General features: G+C 42.9%; 1 protein-coding gene across 1 annotated transcript in view; it reads left to right on the plus strand.

The window, feature by feature from the left end:
- The window catches only part of LOC147008703 (uncharacterized), a 71,275-nt gene that overhangs the window by 31,729 nt on the left and 17,184 nt on the right, over positions 1 to 22,362 (plus strand). Inside the window, exons 2-3 of the mRNA XM_085864274.1 lie at positions 16,993 to 17,229; positions 17,366 to 17,533. Coding sequence (XP_085720400.1) covers positions 17,485 to 17,533 — 49 coding nt within the window. The 5' untranslated portion in view covers positions 16,993 to 17,229; positions 17,366 to 17,484. The remainder of the gene's footprint in view (positions 1 to 16,992; positions 17,230 to 17,365; positions 17,534 to 22,362) is intronic.

Genomic DNA, 22,362 nt, shown 5'->3' on the forward strand with positions numbered 1-22,362 from the left:
GTGTGTGTGTGTGTGTGTGTGTGTGTGTGTGTGTGTGTGTGTTAAGCTCCAACGGGCAAAGCACATGTGTTCGCGTGGGGAACCCCTCGAGATGTGGGGCTTGTGTTTTTTTTTATGCGCACGGTGACGTCATGGCTGCACGTGGGGTTGGAATCCAGCAGGAGGGGGTATCCCTGCCGGATGGTACCGTCCAAGGAGGGACGAGGTATACGTGCAGCTGCATGACGTCACGGGCAGGTGCAAAGTGCGTAAGCTGTGAGTTGCCGCGCTGGTGCTGCGCATGTAAAAAAAAAAAAAAAAAAAGCAAGCCTCACTTTCGGGTGCACAGGATTCCCGGGCAAGGGGTGGAAGACCCCCTTACCCGGGGCACAGGATGGAAACTAGTTAGGGGGAAGGGTTAGCTTAGCTAGACCGACTTCATGGGGCAGGAGTAAGTCTTCATGGAGTCCGTGGAATGGATGAGTTAGAGGGATTGTAGCGAGATTTAGGTTGGGAAAATGGAGTATGGGATTATTTTGGAGACAGAGACAGACTTTGGATGTGTAGTGGGGACGTAGCTTAGCGACGTAGGTTAAATGGAACGTGCTATAGTTTAAGGGACGACGTGGGAGCACGAGTTAGTTAGGGGATGCAGATAGAAGGATGGCAGAGTTCAGCGGTGTGTGTGTTGAAGAGTTGTGAGGTGAGTACATGATGAGTGAGTGAGGCCAGCGGGTCTGTGTGAATGGAGCGAATGGGGAATGCATGGTGCGATGAGTGATTGGGGGGAGGAGTGACTCCCGCCCAAGGGACCCCGGGGTCAGAGTAAAGTGAGTTAGGGGGGTTAGTCAAATTGAAAAATGGAGGTCGTTTTGCTGTTGGTGGGAGTGTAGGCTCGAAACCCGTTTGGAGGGGTGCAGGAGCCCTGTTGACGGGCTGGGAGCGTGGCTGCGAAAGGTGAGTATTGCTGAGTGGGTAGCCCGGGCACCAGGCTAGTCGGCCGTGGTAGGCCAAGGGCCCATGGGGGGCCGGGATAGCGTAGTGGGCATGGGTGCGCCCGCTTGGTGCGGGGGCCCGGGGCGCCGTTAGCCGCGTGGGCAGTGTTGTGGGCACGGGTGACCCTCGGAAAGGGGCCTGGGAAGCCAGCCTGCCAGGTGTGCGTTTCAGGGGAGGTGCCATGGGGGGCACTCCCCGGTGTTTAGGGAGCTGGAAGGCTCGGAGGCAGTGTAGTGCCCGGGGGTGCCATAGCGGGAGATTCGGCAGAGGGTCGTGCCTGCCAAAGGGAGCCACGCGTCCCTTCCATGAGACCGTGTGAGGGCACGGAAAGAAAATTGCGGGGCGAGGCCCGAACTTGTGAGGACACCAACACAGGCGACGGGAATCTGGGTTGTTAGAACCAATAGTTTAAGCGAGAGGCACTTGTTGGAAGCCCCGGGGTAGTTTAACAGGTTAATGGTTAGGGTAGATTAGGAAGTGTACCCCTCCGCACCATCCATCCCCTCGCTCTCGTTGTGGGCTGCTGGACCCACTTTGGGTTAGATCGCTGAAGTCTGGGGAGGCCATTCAGAGGCTTCGTTGGGCCTCGACACAGGACGCTAGCTCTCCCTTGTTCCCCTCCGGGAAGGGAACGTAGGGGTTGGGAGTAGGCTAGGTGACAGGATAGGTTAGCCGTACAAGGACAGTATAGGGGGTTAGGGGACGATTTATAGTGGGGAAGTAAAAATTAAAAAAATAAGTTGGGCTAAATTGGGGTTCGACAAATTAAGGGAGTGGGTATAGACAGTGACAGGCAAAGGCGATAGGTTGGGAGGGAGACCGTAGAGTAGGTCCGAGCCCTCCTTCCGAGTGGCCAGCACCACCGCACTCCCTCCACCAACCTCCACTGAACGGCGAAGGCTGGCCAGCTTCATCGGCAGCTGTTGTTTTGCTGCAAGGCCTGTGCCGCCTGGATCGGCTGCAGCTGCTGTGCTGCAAGGCCTGTACCGGCCGGATCGTCTGCAGCTGTTTTCTGCAAGGCCTGTGCTGGCCAGTTCGTCTGCCGGCTGTGTTTGCCTGCAGCGGCCTTCTTCTGCGGGCTGTGTTTGCCTGCTACCTTTGCCATGCCATGCCCACTGCCCCTGTTCACCAGGCCTGTTCAATTTTGCTTTGCCCCCCTTGTTCATTGCCATGTGCGCCAGGATCAGAAAGCAACAGTTTGCAAGCTGCGAGAACTGCCCTGTTGGCAGCTACAACACGGGCCTGCAGTGGCGGCCCGTGCACCGTGTTTGCGTCCATCCATTCATCCATCCATTCGTTGTGTTCATTGCGTGTGCCACTTGAGCTGGCACGGAGACTGCATTTGTGCAGCCCATGCACCGTTGTGGTTCACTGCGTTCAGTTCAAAAGGGAAGGCCTTGGACTGTGTGTGAGCAGCCGGCCACATTCCCTGTCACCTGCATTGTTTGAGCCAGAGACTGCATGCGAGCAGCCTGGCTCCCTGCTAACTGCTTTCTTTTTGCAGAGTTCATTGATCCTGGGCCATGGTTTAGTGTAAAATTTGTAAGTTAAGGTTAAGATGTACTGTACATATGAGTGCGCCCCCGGCATGTCTGTCTTAGCGCCGGAAATTTTATTTAAGTCGTCCGTGTGAGTGGGTTTGTTTAGGTAGTTACTCAGCCCTCAGGTTATTTATTTTGGGGACACGAATACCATGAATGTCGCACTCAGGGATCCGTCGGTAAAATGTACTAGGGGAAAACTACACATGATGGCACACGAAAATTTGATGACTCGGGACGAGTCTGTAAAAAGGGGAGGGGGTAGTGTTGTGGTTGACGGAATTCGCAAACCACCATTCAGGTCCCGTAGGTGAGATATCTCTGTAAGTATATGTGTAGTTAGCCCAAACCCGTTGTTTAGAGGGAATAAATGTCATTCATTCGGGCTGCGACCCTTTTAGATAGCCGTTTTTCTTTTACTATCTTTATTTTGGACCAACCGCCATTACTACCACCACAACCACCACCAACCGCATCTCGACAACCACAGCCACCTTCTCCAGAACCGCCTTCACAACATCCACCTTCTCCACAACCGCTTTCACACACCAACCACCAACCGCAACGCCGCTTTACAACAACAGCAACGCCAACAGCCACGACCTTTACCGTCACAACTCGCCCTCGCAACCATCGCATCACCGCCATTCCCGCGCCGCTTGTGGGCACCGATACTGGACTCGTACAGGGCGCGCACCGAGCAGCGGGTGCAAAAACACCAGCCTTTCCGAGAAATCGGATCAAGAATGATTCACGCCCACTTCTGTTCCGTCCTATCAGCGAGCGGGGGCGATTTGGCCCCGCCTCCAGGCACGTCGGAGTATAATCGCTATATGCAGATTCGCAGATCAAGAATGATTCACGCCCACTTTTTCCTCCGTCCAATGGGGGAGTGTGGCTCCGCCCCCGAGCCGTTCCTGATCCAAAAATCTGCATATGATTTCTCCTGTCGGACTATAAAGCGCCGAGCGCGGGGTGAATTTGGGAGAGTTGAGAAGAAAAAAGAGTTGGAGAGTTGTGGCGGCAGCGAAATCAGTCGAGAGAGTGTCTGTCGGGGTCCGGAGAGGCTGGAGAAGCCAAGAAGCTTTGTGGAGGTCTGCGCTCGTGTCAGAGTCGGGGAGCTGCGGAAAGGGGAGGCCGGGAATGCGGTCGAGGTCGCAGTGGCGTCGCTCATCGCGGGACCCAAGCCAGCCAGATATCCTCTTTCCCCCGAGCATCAACAACCCCCCCCCCTGTTTCCCCCCGCGCTGAGATAGTGTGAGAAGGGGGCCCCGTTCCTACCCCATTCCAGGCAGTGCCAGCGAGGCCCGCGGAGTCGGGGCGCCGCCGCCATTTTGCGGCTCATCACCAGACGGGTAGGCTCAACGCGGTCTCGGCCCCAGGCCCGTCTGCCCCCTTATCGTTGAGGGTGGCCCCTTTTTCTTTTGCTTTGGAGTATATGTGTTGTCGGCGCCGTCTGTGAAGTAAAACTGTGTAAGTGTTGCCGTGTGCTCGCGTAGTCGGTAGTAGATCTGCATTGTGTTTCTCTTTTACATTTGCTTTTGGTGCGTAATTGTTGTTTCTTCTTTTGTTACATTTGCTTTTGGTGCATAATTGTGGTAATTGTATATGTGTGCTTTCCGTTTGCCGCGGAATAAATGTGCTTTATGTTGAACTGTTTCTCCCGTTTCGCTTCGTCTTTTCTCTAATTGAATCTCCATCTTACTTGTTGTAAAGGGTTGGTCGTGGGCTAAATACGCCCGATAATTAATCGGAACCGTCGAGGTTGACGATAACACCGCTCGGTTATCCCGATAGTACGGAACGGGTCGCTTAAAGTGGCCCGTGTCCGAAGTCGACCTGCGGCGAGGTGCGATCGCCTGGTCTACCCTCCGTGTGGGTACTTAGGTAGGTCGAATTTGGCGAACAACCCTATCCCACGCGGGGGGCCGATTGGCACGATCGTGGTGAGGCCAAAAGGCCCACCCGTGACTAGTTCCCAGCGTTAGTCCGAGAGGGTCACGACGGGATTGTCCATCCGGTGGGCGACGTGCCGCGATTCGAGTTACGTGGCCGCTCGCACGCCGGCGGGCGCGAATCTGCAACAATATGTTTATTTGTGAGTGCAAAATCGAAGATTTTTCAAGTATATTGGTTCGTCAATTTTGCTATTCTGTCTGTTACGTCGCTGAAATCGGTGACCCTTATTGCCAGTAATTCTGTTTGTTTGGATGTTTTTTTTGGATCTTTGTTCGTTTGTCATCTGCATAATTGGTGGTAAACGTGGGCGGATTTTGACCAAACTCGGGTGGTAGGTACATCTTATGACCTCATGCTTTGGAAATTGTGATGGTTGCTAGGGACGCTTTGGTTCCCAAGCAACAACCAAAAAACCTTCAAAATCGGTACCGTTCACGCAAAATCAATTCCAAAAACCATTATCCCACGTGGGGTTATGCAATTTGGCACCAATGATCTACAGGTGATGCTCTATCAAATATATTCCGGTTTTTGTGATATATGGAATACCTTACCCGCAGTGCCTCCTTCAATTAGGGTATGCGTGAAAATTGGCGAAAATTGAAGGCCCCCTAGCGACCAGGTGAGTGCATCGATACGAATGAAACTTTACAGGTTCATGGTACTCAATGAGTACTACAACTTTGCTTCAGGACATATTGACCGATTTCGCTTAGGTCAGGGGTCAAAGGTCAATTAGTGCAAAAATCGATATATAATATGCGAGAGCTGGAGGTGCCTTCGAGCCAAATGCTACTCCTCCTAGGGTTATGGTCGGATGGTCATGAAAATTCACACTAATCATCTGGAATGCATCGAGCCGGATTTTCGATTTAGATCTTTGTTCACCCACAGCACCCCCTCGAACTTTGGGGATTTCCGATTTCAAACCAAATTTTCGGTACTTTTCATTCAAATGGATACCGAGTAGTTATCAGTAGATGGAACTGGATGAGATTTGATATGCATAATCTTAAGGTGGTTCCCTATCTGCTATATGACATCCATTTTGCTCTATATCTTATAGTTTCCATGCTCGGCGACCCATCGCCACCTACCGGCTTGTCTGTCTGTCTGTCTGTTTGTCTATTTGTTTGTCTGTCTGTTTGTCTATTTGTTTGTCTGTCTGTTTGTCTGTTTGTCGCCTTCAGGTCACAATTTTAAACCGATCTTCACGAAACTTCTCCACGTGATAGAGTTTGTCATAAGGAAGAAGTATATTGCTTTTGAGGTCAAAAGGCCAACATAGGCCAAAGGTCAACAACTTTGATGGGATTTCTAAGTTCCTCAATTTTCAGCCAATTGAGTTGAACTTTGAAGAGGATTTATCTTTCAGGTCACTGAATTAATCCAGCCAATTATTTTTGAGGTCAACATAGGCCCAAGGTCAACAACTAAGGTGGTCCTTCTAAAATCCTTAATTTTCATCCGATTGACTTGAAATTTGAAGAGGATGTATATTTCAGGTCATTGAATTCAGCGAGCTAATTATTCTTGAGATTAACATGGACTAAAAGGTCAACAACTCAGGTGATATTTCGAAAATCCTCAATTTTCATCCGATTCACTTGAAATTTGAAGAGGAGTTGCATATTTCGTCATTTAATTCAACCACCAATTATTTTTGAGGTCAAATTTGTTTTATGGATTTTGCAAGCATCGTGCTCTGCACGACGTCTTCTTCTTGTTTGTTACTTGCAAAAACATAAAGATTTTTCAAATATATTGGTTAGTCAATTTTGTTATTCTCTCTGCTTGTCTGTCTGTCTGTCGATCGCCTACAGGTCACAATGTAAAACTTATCTTCACGAAACTTCACCAAGTTGTAGAGGAAGTCTCAACTGAGAAGCCTATTTATTTTGAGGTCAAAGGTCATCTTGAGGTCAAATTTCTAAAATCGTCATTTTTCATCCGATTCACTTGAAATTTGAACACGATTTGCATATTGCATCACTGAATTGAAAAAGCAACTACTTTTGAGATCAAAAGGTCAAAGGTTACCCTCAGGCTAAATTTCTAAAGTCGTCAAATTTCATATGAAAAATCCTGAATTTTCATCTGAGTAACCTGAAAATGTTGCAGCAATTGCATAGTGCATCACTGAATTTGGAAACCAACAATTGAGGTCAAAAGGTCAAAGGTCAACTCAAGGTGAAATTCTAATATCATCAATTTCAATCTGAAAAATGATCAATTTTCATCCAATTAACCTGAATTTCACTGGGATTGCCAATTTTAGTATTATGGAAAGGGACAATTTGATGTATCTATGGCAACCTTTGGAGAGGAGGGTGAATTTTACAAGTATCATGCTCTACACAATCTTTTTCTTGTTTGTCTGTCTGTGTGCAGCATATCTCAAAAAGTTGTGGACAGATCTGGATGAAATTTGGTGAGCAGGTTGAGTGTGTGACAAGAGCGAAGTCAGATTTTGGTGAGGATCAGGATCCAGATCCGATGACTCCAATTTTTAAATTGATTCTTCATCATTTAGTGATTGGGCCAAAATTATGTATCGCAAAATATCTCAAGAAGTTGAAGACAGATTTAGACGAAACATGGTGGACACATTTGATGTCTGACAAGAAATAATTGTTTCAATTTTGGTGAAGCTCTGACTCCGGATCCAATAATTTTTTTAAGTGATTCTACCCCATTAAGAGACAGGGGAAATTAATATATATATATATATATATATATATATATATATATATATATATATATATATATATGGACTGTCCTTTTATTTTTTTTGGAAATTTCAAGGGGCTAACCCGAATTTAGCTTGATATTTATGAGAGAAAACATATAAAAAATATGAACCCCCAAAAAAAATATTTTAGGGGTTGATATCATCCATCGAAATTTGAAAAAAAAAGAAATTCATTTTATATTTTCTTTTTTTTTTAATCTTATGCCAAAATGACATTAACATGTAATGTGAGATGTTTTCTGGTGCATTTGAATCTGAAATACGGCAGAAAGATATTGTTGAACTTGGCAAGATTTTTCCAGTCCGTCTCAGTGAAACTTGATAAGTTTAAAAAAATCAAGATTTTATGTATTTTTCACGTTTTTCAAACTCCGCAGTTTGCAGACAGAGTCTTTGAACAGACGGGACAAGAGCTATAGTTCCCTTGTTCAAGTTGATTTCTTACAGTCCAGGAATCGTTTTCGGTGATCAGTTACCGCTTGTAATAGGTACTGCTTTTGCTCCTCATCGTACGTAATAGGACTGTTGTACTCAGTCGCCAGGACTACACCACGCTCTGCACAGTCATTCACAACTTTCAGCTTGCTGACGATAGTACGGCTCTGTACGAAACTATCTTCAGTTTCCCATTGATCCGGGTCTTTGTGCAGAAAGTCAGAGTTCAAATGCAGGACATCAAAAAAACTTCTCCTTCTCGGAGTTGCGAAATCTTCCAGTTTTCGGCGCATGATATATTTATGTTGAACAACAGCTCTTATCGGTGCTTCATCATCGTCATCGTCTTGTTCTTTTAGACTTTGAGATATTTTTCCTTTTTTTCTCAATTTACACGTTTCGGTCAGATAGACATAATGGTATCAGTTCTACTGATAAATACCACAGCTGTCTCAGCAACTTTTTCACTGTTGCCTTAGATATATCAACGTTCACTTCGGAGTATTTATCGATTCGCTTTAACAAATAACAATAACAATGTCATTCTGAGATGACAGAATAGTTATTAGTTCACGAAAGGCAATTTCGCTAAATGCCTGAATGACCGGATACCAGACCTGAAATTGACTGACGGACTCAGTGATTCAATGGAGTAATGAGCAGACAATACAACAGATCTAAACAATAAATATGTCATACGTACAACAAGCCGTGTCAGTACAAGAAGAAAAGACATAATTTCATGTTGAAAACGGAAAATTTCCCAATTTTTGGGCCACGTTTTGGGACATATGTAACATTTTTTGGAATGAAAAACATTTTTTCGTGTTATTCACGTTTGAACCAACCAGTAAGCATGCAAAAATTTCATGAAAAATATCTCTGACATAAAAATACAAAAAAACATTAAAATGCACATTCTTTTCACAATTTTTGACAGCTGGAAGCAACCCCGAGACAATTTTTTTTGGGGTTCATATTTTATTTTTATTTTTTTCTCATAAATATCAACCTAAACTTGGGTTAGCCCCTTGAAATTTCTGAAAAAAATAAAATAAGGACAGACCTAATATATATATATATATATATATATATATATATATATATATATATATATATATATATATATATATATATATATATATATATATATATATATATATATATTGACATATGTATATATATATGTATATATATATACATATATATATATATATATATATATATATATATATATATATATACATATATATATATATATATATATATATATATATATATGTTTTATATATATATATATATATATATATATATATATATATATATGTTTAATATATATATATATATATATATATATATATATATATATATATATATATATATATATATATATACATATATATATATATATATATATATATATATATATATATATATATATATATATATATATATATATACATATATATATATATATATATATGTTTAAACGTTGTACTTTTGGGTTGTCCTCAAATTTTTGCATGCTTGAAACTTTACGACGTATGCCGGCGTATGACTCACACGTTCCGCTACGCTGGCCATAAGTTGTAGGCACATTATGCGATCGTTGACACACGTCGACACATGTTACTTGTAAGTTACTCATAAGTCGAAACACGTCGAGGTAATGTTTAGCGTACCAAAACTTATTTCTAACCTATGAGTAACGTTTTGTAAGCACGCTACACGAACGTTGTTCACACTTCGCAACACGTTACTTGAAAGTTCCTCATACGTCGAAACACGTCAAAGTAATGTTTAGGGTACCCGTGACTTATTTATAACCTATGAGTAACATGCTTGGGAATAATTTGTAAAGCATGTCCTCCACACAAATACGTATATAGACATATTTTACGTCTTCAGGACGACCACAGAACTTGCTGAACACGTTTCTAACTTACAGATACCGTATAATGGCATATTGGCAGCGAATAGGGGAATTGGTATATAAAAAGGGGATTCGTAGGAGGAACCCGTCTTTTTTTTAGACTTCGTGGTGGGTACATGTCCATGTTATTCTGAGAGATGGAGGATACGGCAAGGCTGAGACAACAATACCACCTGTCCTCGAACATCAACATGACCTCATCGAGTTGACACTGCACTAGTTGCGTGCCGATAGAGCCGGGAGAAGAAGACGTGAACGGAGGAGAAGGAACTGGGTCAGACCATGGATCGGGAGGTCATGGTCCATTACGGTCCATGGTAATGCTCCATTACTGCATATATGACCAGCTCATGGTGGAACTCCGGAACGAGGACCATGCATCCTTCATCAACTTCCTGCGAATGCCCCCAGCAATGCTTGACGTGCTGCGAGCCAGAGTGGGTCCAAGGAGAACCAAGCAGTACACCTTCTACAGGGATCCGCTTGAGCCTGGAACGAGGCTGGCACTGAGCCTGCTGCTGTTGGTGCCGTGACTGCAGTGCTGTGGAAGCGATTTAACTCGTTCAATGGAAACGATTTCAATTGCCGAGCACCAGTGTCCAAAAACAATCGGCGAGTGACTGCCATTTATTAAAAGTGAAGTTGCAGCCTATGAGTAGAAAACCTCACGTAATCGTCGACGATACGCTGCCACGCTTTGCATACGTTAGACTATTGTTGGGCATAGGTTGTGAACGCCTAAAACACGCTAATCAATCATTGGTATAACTTATCTATAAGTTATCAAAGCGTTCTGTGTTCATTACTAGTACATTATGCATTTGTCAAAGTCGTTTTGAATACTTTAAAAACTGAAACAAAAAAATAGTTCATCGTGGGAATGAGAAAAAAAGTTAGCCAAAAAGAACATCGAACAATGGTGAAAAGTAGTATCCTATTCGTGGACGCAACGAGGAAACATCATCACCCACACCATCCCCATCATGCTCACCCACAACTACTGACATGGACCTACTACTACTACTACTACTACTACTACTACTACTGACACGCTCACCTAATACTACTACTTCTGATACTACTGACATTGACATCAACTCAACATGGAGTCTGGAACACTAACGGGTTCCTCTTGTGAAGCCCATTTGTATATACCAATTCCCCTAAACGCTGCCAAATCGCCATTACACAGTAGATGTAAGTTAGAAACACATTCAGTAAGTTCTGTGGTCATCCGGAAGATGTCAATCAAATTCATCTACATACGACAATGTGCATTTGAGATACGTTACACATAGGTTCAAAGCACATTACTCATAGGTTCAAAGCACGTTACTCATAGGTTAAAAATTAAGTTTCGGGTATGCTAAACATTACCTCGACGTGTTTCGACTTATGAGTAACTTACAAGTAACGTGTGTCCGACGTGTGTCAACGATCGCGGAGCGTGCAGAGAACTTATGCCAGCGTATGTGGAACTTGTGAGCCATACGTCGAGTATGTCGTAAAATTTTCAGCATGCTTGAAATTTCACGACGTACTAGACATACCATGGAATATGACAGCGTACTTCATTGTTTTTCAGCGTGCTCCTAACATATACACAACTTACCTATACTGTATTCGACGTGTGCCAGCGTTTTAGACACATTTTTCATCGGTCGGCATATGCTGGCTCAATCGTCAAGGTGTGACTGCGATGTTGACACTTCCAATTCTCAGGCGGTTATGATTTAAATCGGCGAGCGGCAGGTTTTTAACAGAGAACGCCACGAGTTCGTCGGCGATATGTGCAGCGCGCTATGCCTAAGTTAAACTATCATTGGGCATAGGTTGTGAACGCCGACAACAGGCTAAGCATTCGTTGGTATAAGTTATCTATAAGACAACGAAACGTTCTGTGCCCGTTACTAATATGTTACGCATACGACCAACACGTTATGAATACGACCAAAACTTTTTTTAAAAACCTCAAAACTTCAGCGAACGCCAACGTTTTACATACATTTTTATACGTTGCCATTGCTGGCTAAAACGTCAAGGTGTGACAGTGCCTTTAGTTCTGGTTCCAAAAGCGACCGTTCATGTATACGAGCTGTAAGGGTTTTTCACACGAGTTTATCTCATAAAATTTCATCAGAGAGGTCACTAAACTTGCAATTAACCAAAATCTCACGTAAAGCAGCAACGAACTGAGAAGTTGATTCACCCAGCCACTGTGCTCGTTGACAGAACTTATATCGTTTGAAAACAAAGTTCACCTTCGGCATGAAAAAGGCTGTTAATGCACCGACAGCAGCAGAGTACGTGTCCCCATCAACTGGGAGGGTATAGAATAAACACTGCCCTTCAGTTCCTAGGCAGTGTATAAGCAATGCGCGCTTCCTCGCATCAGAAAGTCCGTCGTCATTTATGACCAGCATGAAGTTCTCGAACATGCGCATCCATGAGGAAAAAGGTATCGATGACTCACCCGAACTCGGTAGGAATGCAACAAGTGGTGTAAGAGCAAGGTGAACCATCCTCGTCGCCATTATGTTGTGTAGCAAAGTCAGCCCACATGTAGGTTCATCAGCTCAACCGTTTTTAATGGCGTCTCCTGCTCCATTTCTCTCCTCTCCACACTCACTGACGTTGTTCTCGGTTCTGCCTTATCAGTTCTGGTTCATCATGCATTCATTAATATTCAGGTAACTCCCAATATCACATACATTGTCACAAGCTCGAGGATCCCCCACCATTCTGAGAGGTATGTTCGACCAGCTCGAGCTCAGTACGACCCTGACGATAATTTAACACAGCGCGGGGAGATCTGCCTTTGGAGCAACACGTCTTCTTCGTCTTCCTCTTATTGCTGCCTGCTGGTGTTGGCTTATCATCTGATCCTACCATCCTCGAGGACAATCATATAGTCACTTGCGGTATATGCTCGAGTTACAGTAGTCGTGGTTGACCAATTTATCATTCCAGCGAATCTGCAAATTCAAACAACAAACCTATTCACCAAAAGTTAAGATGATGTGCAAGGCAAATCGGTTAAATAAATATGTACAGTATGGCATTTCTCTCCTCTATAGTTTCTCTATGGTTGCCTGAAGAATATTACAGGCTCCACGAGTTAAACTACTGGATAAAATCGATAATTTTAGGAGTGTTTTTGCAGGCTTTTATTACCACCAATGGACAGGATCGCATCTGGAAAAAGAAATATAACCTCAACATAACCTTCACATCAACATCTACACCTCCAACAGGATGTCATCTGGAAAAAGAAATATAACCTCAACATGACCTTCACATCAACATCAACACCTCCAACAGGATCACATCTGGAAAAAGAAATATAACCTCAACATTACCTTCACATCAACATCTACACCTCCAACAGGATGTCATCTGGAAAAAATAACTATTACCTTCACATCAACATCGACACCTCCAACAGGATCACATCTGGAAAAATAACTATTACCTCAACATTACCTTCGCATCAACATCTCCACCTCCAACAGAATCACATCTGGAAAAAGAAAGATAACCTCAACATTACCTTCACATCAACATCTCCACCTCCAACAGGATCACATCTGGAAAAAGAAATATAACCTCAACATTACCTTCACATCAACATCTCCACCTCCAACAGGATCACATCTGGAAAAAGAAATATAACCTCAACGTTACCTTCACATCAACATCTACACCTCCAACAGGATGTCATCTGGAAAAAGAAATATAACCGCAACATTACCTTCACTTCAACATCTACACCGCCAACAGGATCACATCTGGAAAAAGAAATATAACCTCAATATTACCTTCACATAAACATCTACACCCCCAACAGGATGTCATCTGGAAAAAGAAATATCACTTCAACATTACCTTCACATAAACATCTACACCTCCAACAGGATCTCATCTGGAAAAAGAAATATAACCTCAACATTACCTTCACATCAACATCTACACCTCAAACAGGATCACATCTGGAAAAAGAAATATAACCTCAACATTACCTTCACATCAACATGTACACCTCCAACAGGATGTCATCTGGAAAAAGAAATATAACCTCAACATTACCTTCACATCAACATCTACACCTCCAACAGGATCACATCAGGAAAAATAACTATTACCTCAACATTACCTTCACATCAACATCTACACCTCCACAGGACGTCATCTGGAAAAAAATAACTATTACCTCAACATTACCTTCACATCAACATCTCCACCTCCAACAGGATCACATCTGGAAAAAGAAATATAACCTCAACATTACCTTCACATCAACATCTACACCTCCAACAGGATGTCATCTGGAAAAAGAAATATAACCTCAACATTACCTTCACATCAACATCTACACCTCCACAGGATGTCATCTGGAAAAAAATAACTATTACCTCAACATTACCTTCACATCAACATCTCCACCTCCAACAGGATCACATCTGGAAAAAGAAATATAACCTCAACATTACCTTCACATCAACATCTACACCTCCAACAGGATGTCATCTGGAAAAAGAAATATAACCTCAACATTACCTTCACATCAACATCTACACCTCCAACAGGATCACATCTGGAAAAAGAAATATAACCTCAACATTACCTTCACATCAACATCTACACCCCCAACAGGATGTCATCTGGAAAAAGAAATATCACTTCAACATTACCTTCACATAAACATCTACACCTCCAACAGGATCTCATCTGGAAAAAGAAATATAACCTCAACATTACCTTCACATCAACATCTACACCTCAAACAGGATCTCATCTGGAAAAAGAAATATAACCTCAACATTACCTTCACATCAACATCTACACCTCAAACAGGATCACATCTGGAAAAATAACTATTACCTCAATATTACCTTCACATCAACATCTACACCTCCAACAGGATGTCATCTGGAAAAAGAAATATAACCTCAACATTACCTTCACATCAACATCTACACCTCCAACAGGATCACATCTGGAAAAAGAAATATAACCTCAACATTACCTTCACATCAACATCTACACCTCCAACAGGATGTCATCTGGAAAAAGAAATATAACCTCAACATTACCTTCACATTAACATCTACACCTCCAACAGGATCACATCTGGAAAAAGAAATATAACCTCAACATTACCGTCACATCAACATCTACACCCCCAACAGGATGTCATCTGGAAAAAGAAATATCACTTCAACATTACCTTCACATAAACATCTACACCTCCAACAGGATCTCATCTGGAAAAAGAAATATAACCTCAACATTACCTTCACATCAACATGTACACCTCCAACAGGATCACATCTGGAAAAAGAAATATAACCTCAACATGGCTTGGCTTCATCCTGGACGAGCCCTTGGGTGGTGGAGGACCCTGGACATGTGTTGGGTGGTGGAGGCCCTGGGGCATGTGGCCCGATTGCCCTTAGGTAAATCTGGCCCTGGTTCCAGGTATAATTTATCTACTCTTTGTCGAAAAGCATTGTGAGATCTTTTACTCTCCCTCGCATAATGCTTACGGATGGGACACTGGCTTAATGCTCGACTTTGTAATGTAACGTTCTGTCTGTAAAATGCTAAACGACACACACACACACACACACACACACACACACACACACACACACACACACACACACACACACACACACACACACACGCACACACACGCACACACACACACACACACACACACACATGCCTGGATAAATGTGCCAGTGGCACATTCGTACAAGATGAACCAACAAAAACGGACAACTTAAAATCGACCTGAATACAACAATACAGGAGCTAAAGAACAAAGCATTTTACAAATACCTCAGAGGAGAAGAGAGCCACCAAAAATGTCACAAACAAATGTACAAAACAATTACCAAACAATACAACCTGCCTAGAACGAGGCTGATCCTAAAAATATACCTTCCCCAAAACACAAAATTAAAGCCATAAAGCAACTCACAGGACCAATGTCCCAATACAGCTGTGGAATAATAAATGCATGGCCACAAGCAGAAATCAATAAACCGGATATCAAAACAAGGAAACTTCTTGCTCTCCACAAAAATCAATGCATCCCGAGAGTGTACCGGCTGAGATGAGAAGGAGGTGGCAGCTTGATGGAACTCAACCAAGTGCACAGAATGATAAGAGTAGGATTGTCTGAGTACATGAAAAGTACAACAGACAATACCGAATCCAATTTCTATGCAAACACGGAGCTAGCAAGCCAGGAAAGGTATCCCTCACCCACCTTACAAAGAATTTCCAAAGACAGGTATGAATAGATGTCACACATGAAACCGAAACAGCAACAAATACAGCCACAGCTGGAACGGCACTCGGTAAAGCGCACACCTCTGCCAGGCTGAACAGTTTACGTTTTGTATTCCACTAATGGTGAGATCTGCATCCGGACCCAAACCAAAATTTAATCAGCTTGTTATTGTCACCTAACCAACTCATCCACAACATTTCATTCGAATCTGTCACCAACTTTTTGAAATATCGTACTATATATCATTTTAGGCCGATCACTCAATGATGATGAATCACTTCAAAAACTCTCAGCTCCAGATCCGGATTAGGATCTTCACCAAAATCTAATCAATTCTTCCTTGTTACATACCCAATCTGCCCACTAAGTTTCGTCCGAATCCATACACAATTTTTTTTAACATCCTGCTATATGTCGTTTTGGGCACGATGTTTCAAAGGTGAAAAATCACTTTAAAAATCCTCGTATCCAGATCTGGATCCAGAGTTTCACAAAAATCTAATTTCGTCCTTGTCACATACCCAAGCTCTCCACCAAATTTAGTCCGAATCCGTCTACAACTTTTTGAGATATCCTGTTCACAAACAGACAGACGGGGGTGAAAACATAACCTCGATCCACTTTGGGTGGTGAAAGTAACCAGGATGTGATCAAACATCAATTGTATCAAATTCTAAGCCAAGAGAGTGTTCAAAAGTCTGTGGGTGTTTAACTCTTTGGAGACTCCAGCAGTGTCAGTTAAAAGCTAGATGTTACGGACCGTAAGCATTGATTGTGGTATTTATAGATAAGCATTTTTCAATGCAGATAAATGAACAATTGAAATCAATGGCTACATGTTATGTTTGTTGTAGCTTGAATCGGTAAATTGTGTTATAAACTGCTTGATGCAATGAGATAAGTTTGACTGTGGATGGCAGTATTTTACTGTAAACTGCCTGGTGAGATATGGAAAGATGCTAGATTATATGTATATGTGGGAAAAATTATGTGCCCAGCCCAGGTTCTCTGGATGGAAAACTGTACCAGTGCTCTCCCAGTCTGCCACCTGAGCTATCTGGGAACCCACAGACTGGATATGCAATTTTTCCCACAGATAAATGCCACTCTCTTTCCATTGCTGCTTCCGGGGCACTCACTGCCAACCATAGGATCAGCAAAGGCCTGTCCACGAGAGAGTCTTCTTGACTTCCTCCTATGCTAGATTGTTCCAAGGCAAAACTTCCAGTCTGGACAAGAATCGCATTTGCTGGAAGGCACGAGATCATTCTTTGCTGTGATGTAAACCCGCGAGAGGGAAGAAGAGAGAGACGGGAGACATGGGACAAGACAGGTGCGTCTATCATCCCTGTGCTTGATTTAACTCGATTTAAAATGAACGAGGTGTTAATGTCCAGAGTGGTTGTTAACGTGTGGAGCCGATTATAATCAAGTTGATTAAAACTCATGATGATTGTGTATCGGGAAAGAATTCCTTTGAGCTCTTCAATCATCCTGCATGGGCTGGTGCATGAGAGAGAACAACACGATGTGAGTCGAGCAATGGACAGCCCTGACGGATGCTGCAATTACATCGAGTGAGAACAACATGATCGGAATCAATTGTATCACAGCCCCTGTGGACAAGGTGGACACACGTAAGTTGAGCCGCAGGACAGAGACATTGTGCGAAAACAACTCAGCGCGGGAATCGGAGTTGGACATTGTATGTAATGGTGAACTTCCTCATTTGATTTTGTATCTGTTTATTTGAACTATAAGTTTCAAAAACTTTACACTGTTGATGTGGTAACTGTAACGTCACTCAGAAGTCACAGACCCCAACTGACAAAGATCCATTTGATTGGTAGCCAACCTGAACGATCATTGATACTCGTGAAGCGCAAACCTTGTATTGCAGTCGTTAGAGAACGAGGTGGGTTCGGCACCACGAACAACATACATACTCTAAGGGGAAGGAAACCCAAGGTGTATACCGGCAAACAGATTCCAGCCCAGGCTTGACAAACACCTGCAGGGGTTACAATGGAGGACAGACCACCACAGTCACATGCCTAGCAACAGTGCAACATCCAATGTGTAGGCAGGTAGGAGTCTATGCCCAGTGCAGTTTTCCCAACTACCCTTTTCCCAACCATAAAAAGATATTTATAAAATATTTAATACACCCTTTATAACTTGAGACCATTAACAAAATATTGAATTTTTAAAAGAGCAAAAATTATTTTCCCTCATATATTGTGATTGCATGCCTGGTGTTGGCTCAATGGTTCGGGTGGTGGGCTTGGGATCCTATGATCCTGAGTTCAAACCCCACTCAGCTGTTGAAACGATACCAGGTGGGGTTGACTCTGCCTGTCATCCTTCCGAGGTTGGAAAATGAGTGCCAGCTTGCTGGTATACTGTGTTGGAGTGGCGACCCATCCAGGATTGTGTCCAATAGTCAAGGAGTCTGCTTCGGCGGCACCAACGCTTTGCACAGAGTATGGTCCCATTAATCCCATGATGGAAATAAATAAGAATTTCAATCTGGTTATAGTGTTTCAGTTGTATTGCAAATGTCAAAGTGATGATGGATATGTATACACACTTATCTAAAAGCTTAAAGCGCACTCTATTGAAAGGGTTGTTGTTTTTTTAATTGGAACAACAAAAGGGAAAAGTGATGATGAACCTTACGTTGATGATCACAGAGTGGGATGAAGATACCGAAACCTACAGTTACTACAACACGTTCTAATATCTTTTAAGCTTTAAGCTTTTACATAAGTGTGTATACATATCCATTATCGATTTGACATTTGCAATACAACTGAAACACTATAACCAGATTGAAATTCTTATTTATTTACATGGGTAACCTCACTGGGGTCTGAAGCCGCCATATTTTTTGGCCTGCTCAACCATGCCTTGACTTGGAACAGGCCGCAACAATTTCTTAACAATAAAATTTTGTTTTTTCACTTTCCTTACTCATATTATCGAATGCCTGTTCATCATAGCTACAAATCGCTGTATACATCGCTTTTGTAAGTGCTTACCTGTCAAATTAGGACATTGGAGCGACTTCATGGATTATCTGATGCAATTTTCCATGATCGACTCTCATTGGATGATTGTTTGGTGTGACGTCAGAAGCTAACCAAGCAGGAGAAGCCCCGCCTTCCCGTGTTTCGTGGTAGCGGGCCGTGCCCTGGAGGGAGAGGATAAAATAAGACAGAGAGAAGTGGAGTGATGAAAGGGAGCTTGCGCATTTCGAGAGGATTATAGTGGCGCATTTTGAGAGGTGAAAGAAAGGGAGTGCAGAGGAGAAGTTGTGCATTCTTAGGAGGAAGAAGGAGTTGGCTTGGCATTCTGGGAGAGCCGTGAACAGAGTGGAGGCACAAGGTGCATTGTTTTGAGAGGCGAGAGCACAGATTTAGCGCACACCGAAGAGGATGACACGGCCAATGAATCCGTGTTGAGGCGGTTTGGCTCGTGTGGCGAAGTAAGATGCCGACCTTTTGCTTCTGGTCGAGTTGAGGACGACCGGAGCACATGGAGCCGTTACACTGGGGCTTTGAACCTTTATGTGGGGAGCCGCTCACGGATTGCCTGGCGTGCGTTCGTCCCGCTACAAGAGAAGCACCTCAATTCCAGTTCCAAAGGGTCCGCTCTGGTCCAAGCTAAGTAAAGCAATAGTTTGGAAGGAGAATTTTTCTTTTTATTCTGTGGCCCCTTTGTATGTATTTGAGTCTGTGTGAGGCCTCAACTGTAGGATTTATTTATTTCATATTATTATGATATCCTTTTGAATTATCATCCTTTGTAAATATTTGTGTCTGTTAATTAAATATATTCCTTTGAAGAGGCAGTATCTGTGCATCCGTTTCATTCCTCATGCTCCTTCGCCTGTCCGCCGTTGCCCTCTACCATGCCCTTTGAGCACGTGTTAAAATCTCCGAGGATCAACATGTCCACCTCCCATTAATAAGGAACTGCTTGGCTGTCCCGGGGACTGAAAGTGTTAACCGCCCGTCACCACAATTTGGGTCGGGGGGGAGGGGGTTAACCTGGGCCGGCCACCCCAGCGACTATATATATATATATATATATATATATATATATATATATATATATATATATATATATATATATATATATATATATATATATATATATATATATATATATACCATCTACTGTGGACGTAAAAGGAACTCAATGAGGGCATGTCCCGAACAACCATTATTTTCAGAGCAACCACACTGATATGCACCTTTTTCCAGTTTCCTCCTCATACCTCACCTGCACCCACCTGCACCCCACTCACACCAGTTCAATATATACCTTAGACACCAACCAGTATTCCTCCTTTTTCACGCCTCTCTCAGCGAATGGGCAGTGCTGGCTTGTCAGTCCCGCTCGGTGAGTTGTAGAGGTCACAACCACTTTGCACTGCTCTCTCTTTCCTGCTATTCTACCCTTTTGCGGAATGATCCTGATGACGCCTGTACTGTTATTGTAAGTAAGAGTGTCTAAGCTCGAAAGTATCAGTGTAGTTCTGCTATTTGCTTTTTGCTGAATAAATGTATTACTGTATGTATTTTGCCACACCACACAAATACTGCATGTCCCTGCTGTAAGTATATAATTTGTGAATAAACCCCTCGTCTTCACTGTACCACATACTTTTAATCGTGCTTTGTTTGTGAATAAACCGTACGTTAATGCAATTTAACCAGCTTGTAGCATCCTTTCCACAATTGTTCAAGCATAGTCTGCATGTTTGTTAGTCGGGATGTTTTACCTTACAGATTAGCTCGATATGTTAGCCGGTATGTACTTGGCAGCTCCGCTCTAAGATAAGGCAAGTACATATGAAGGGTATGAGCCCCCCCCACCCCCTTGATACTGCCAATCCACCGGAAAGGTAATGTGTGTTTCCACGAGGACTCTTCCAGAACTGGTGGTACCAATTGGCATTCGTGGTTGACCGGCAACCTGCCCAATATATAGACGTGTGTGTGTGTGTGTGTGTGTGTGTGTGTGTGTGTGTGTGTGTGTGTGTGTGTGTGTGTGTGTGTGTGTGTGTGTGTGTGTGTGTGTGTGTGTGTGTGTGTGTGTGTGTGTGTGTGTGTGTGTGTCGTCCATAATTTCAAAGCCATAAAACCTAGCAGCTTGAAACTTTGCATGCATGCTAAAGAACTCCAAGGAAGTGCATGAGTGAAAATTGTGTGTTTGGGTTAATGAAAACACCCCTTTTGAAGATAATTAATGACCTTATTTAATTATATCCTTTATCAGGCACTCCTTGGGCACCTCGCTTTCTGGAGTATTCAGGCGTTTCCTGGGTAACCTCACTGGGGTCTGAAGCCACCATGTATTTTGGCCTGCTCAACCATGCCTTGACTTGGAACAGGCTGCAACAATTTCTTAACAATAAAGTTTTTTTTTTCACTTTCCTCACTCATATTATCGAATGCCTGTTCATCATAGCTACAAATCACTGTATACATCACTTTTTATAATTAGGCTACTTAGCTTTCAAATTAGGACATTGGAGCGATTTCATTTATTATATGATTATTTCCATGACCTACTCTCATGAACTAATTTAACTATATCATTAGGTCATCTCTTCGAGCATGACCTAATAATATGGGTGTCGATGTCCTTCGATCCGTCCATCCGTCCATCCATCCCTCCGTTCACAATGAAGTTGAAGTGGGAGATCTGGTCATTAGTGATCTAGATAGAGGTCGATGGGACGTACACGATGGTATGACTTTCAAAGTCACCGAAGGTCAAAGTCAAGGTCACGAGGCCTTTGAAGTTGCGAAAATGACGATTTTCAAATTCCATCTCCTCCGCCATTTCTCAAGTGATCTTGAATTTTATTGTAGCAAATTAATCTCTGGGACAATATGTAATTTGATCAGGCCGGATTTTCAACATTCGCTTTCGTTTTCGTGTCACATGACTTCAAAGTTGGCAAAAAATGCGAAAATGACGATTTTCAAAATCTATCTCCTACATTTCTCAAGCAATCTTGAATTTGATTGCGGCATATGAATCTATGGAACAATATCTAAATTTGGCCAGGCCGGATTTTCGATATTCACTTTCGTTTTCGTGTCACGTGACTTCAAAGTTGGCAAAAAATGCGAAAATGACCATTTTCAAAATCTATCTCCTTCTACATTTCTCAAGAAATCTTGAATTTGATTGTGGCATATGAATGTATGGGACAATATCTAAATTTGGTCAGGCCGGATTTTCGAATTTCGCTTTCGTTTTCGCGTCACGTGACTTCAAAGTTTGCAAAAACTGCCCTACCTTCAGGAGGCTATATATTCTCGACTGGGGATGGTAAAAGTTAGTGAATGGTGTTATTGCATAGCAGCTGACCTTGTATATTATATTTTATATTTATACATTTTCCGCCGAAAGTGCAAAAGTTTCAAAACCCGAAATGTAAACGTCG

This window comes from Eptatretus burgeri, chromosome 18, assembly GCF_056783735.1.
Source record: "Eptatretus burgeri isolate ZD-2024b chromosome 18, Ebu_testis_v1, whole genome shotgun sequence".
NCBI lineage: Eukaryota > Metazoa > Chordata > Myxini > Myxiniformes > Myxinidae > Eptatretus > Eptatretus burgeri.